Genomic DNA, 866 nt, shown 5'->3' with positions numbered 1-866 from the left:
TATGCGCCCGTTCTTGCGAACTGCAGGCGCAAGAACATTATACTGTTGCTCGTGGTGGTGGTGACAGTGGCAGTAAAAAATCCTTAGAAGTCATGTGACAACAAAAAAAGGACTACTCTTTCACTACCTAACTTTCTAACTCTAACAGGCAAAAAATAATGAAATGCGCTTATGCAATGCTAGCAAAAAAGAGCAGAAAACTAAAAGAAATAAAAAGAAGGTCACCGTACCTGCAGATGTCGGGCACAAAGAAGTATAGCTTGTCGCGCTTGTTGACGCCCGCCGGCCAGATGGTGCCGTCAGTGCCGTTCAGTGTGTTGCAGCTGTCGCCTTTCCAGTTGTCCAGTTTGCTAGGGTAGAAAAATCGGGGTGTTAAAAACGATCAAAAACTTATCATCAAACCTTATCATTACTCACCTCTTTCCCTTCCACGTCTTGAAGACGCCAAACTGGTCGCCCGTTCCACCCAGCCCAGTGTACATCTCATACGGTCCATCAGGCGTCCCGTTTCGCCCGTTGAGAATGCCAAAGGAGTTGTTGGGAAACAGCTCCGTGGGCATAATGTCAAAGCCGAACTTGCCCAGGAGGCTGCTGTAGGACTCTGCGGTGTCGAGCAGGTCCAGCTTGTAGCCGTAGATCAGCTGGCGAATGGTGGTGTTGATGAAGAGGTGCTGGTTGTGCTGGTCGAGGAAGGCGTTGATGGAGCGGTAGGTGGCGCCCGAGCCCAGCCAGCTGAGCATCGGAATGCCGGGCATGTTGTCCACATATGAGGGAATGAGACTGCCGAGGGCCTAAAGGAAGAAGGATTAAAAAAATAAGGGATGAAAATGAAAGTTTTTGAGTTTCTTCAAAAAGGTGAACTTACC

The 866-nt window shown here is 48.8% G+C and overlaps 1 protein-coding gene across 1 annotated transcript; it reads right to left on the bottom strand.

The window, feature by feature from the left end:
- Positions 1–230: 230 nt before the first annotated feature.
- Positions 231–791, bottom strand: LOC108355727 (lysosome membrane protein 2-like; the record flags this gene model as incomplete). The annotated part of the gene is made up of 2 exons (XM_017606865.1): positions 231–350; positions 418–791. Coding segments are annotated over 2 exons (494 nt in total), but the record flags the coding sequence as incomplete, so codon positions are not given.
- Between the last annotated feature and the right edge of the window lie 75 nt (positions 792–866).

This window comes from Rhagoletis zephyria, unplaced genomic scaffold (genome assembly GCF_001687245.7).
Source record: "Rhagoletis zephyria isolate East Lansing unplaced genomic scaffold, Rhagoletis_zephyria_1.1 Rzeph_scaffold_49314, whole genome shotgun sequence".
Taxonomy (NCBI): Eukaryota; Metazoa; Arthropoda; class Insecta; order Diptera; family Tephritidae; genus Rhagoletis; species Rhagoletis zephyria.
The sequence above is the reverse complement of the archived record's forward strand: the minus strand, read 5'-3'. Positions and strand labels throughout refer to the sequence as shown.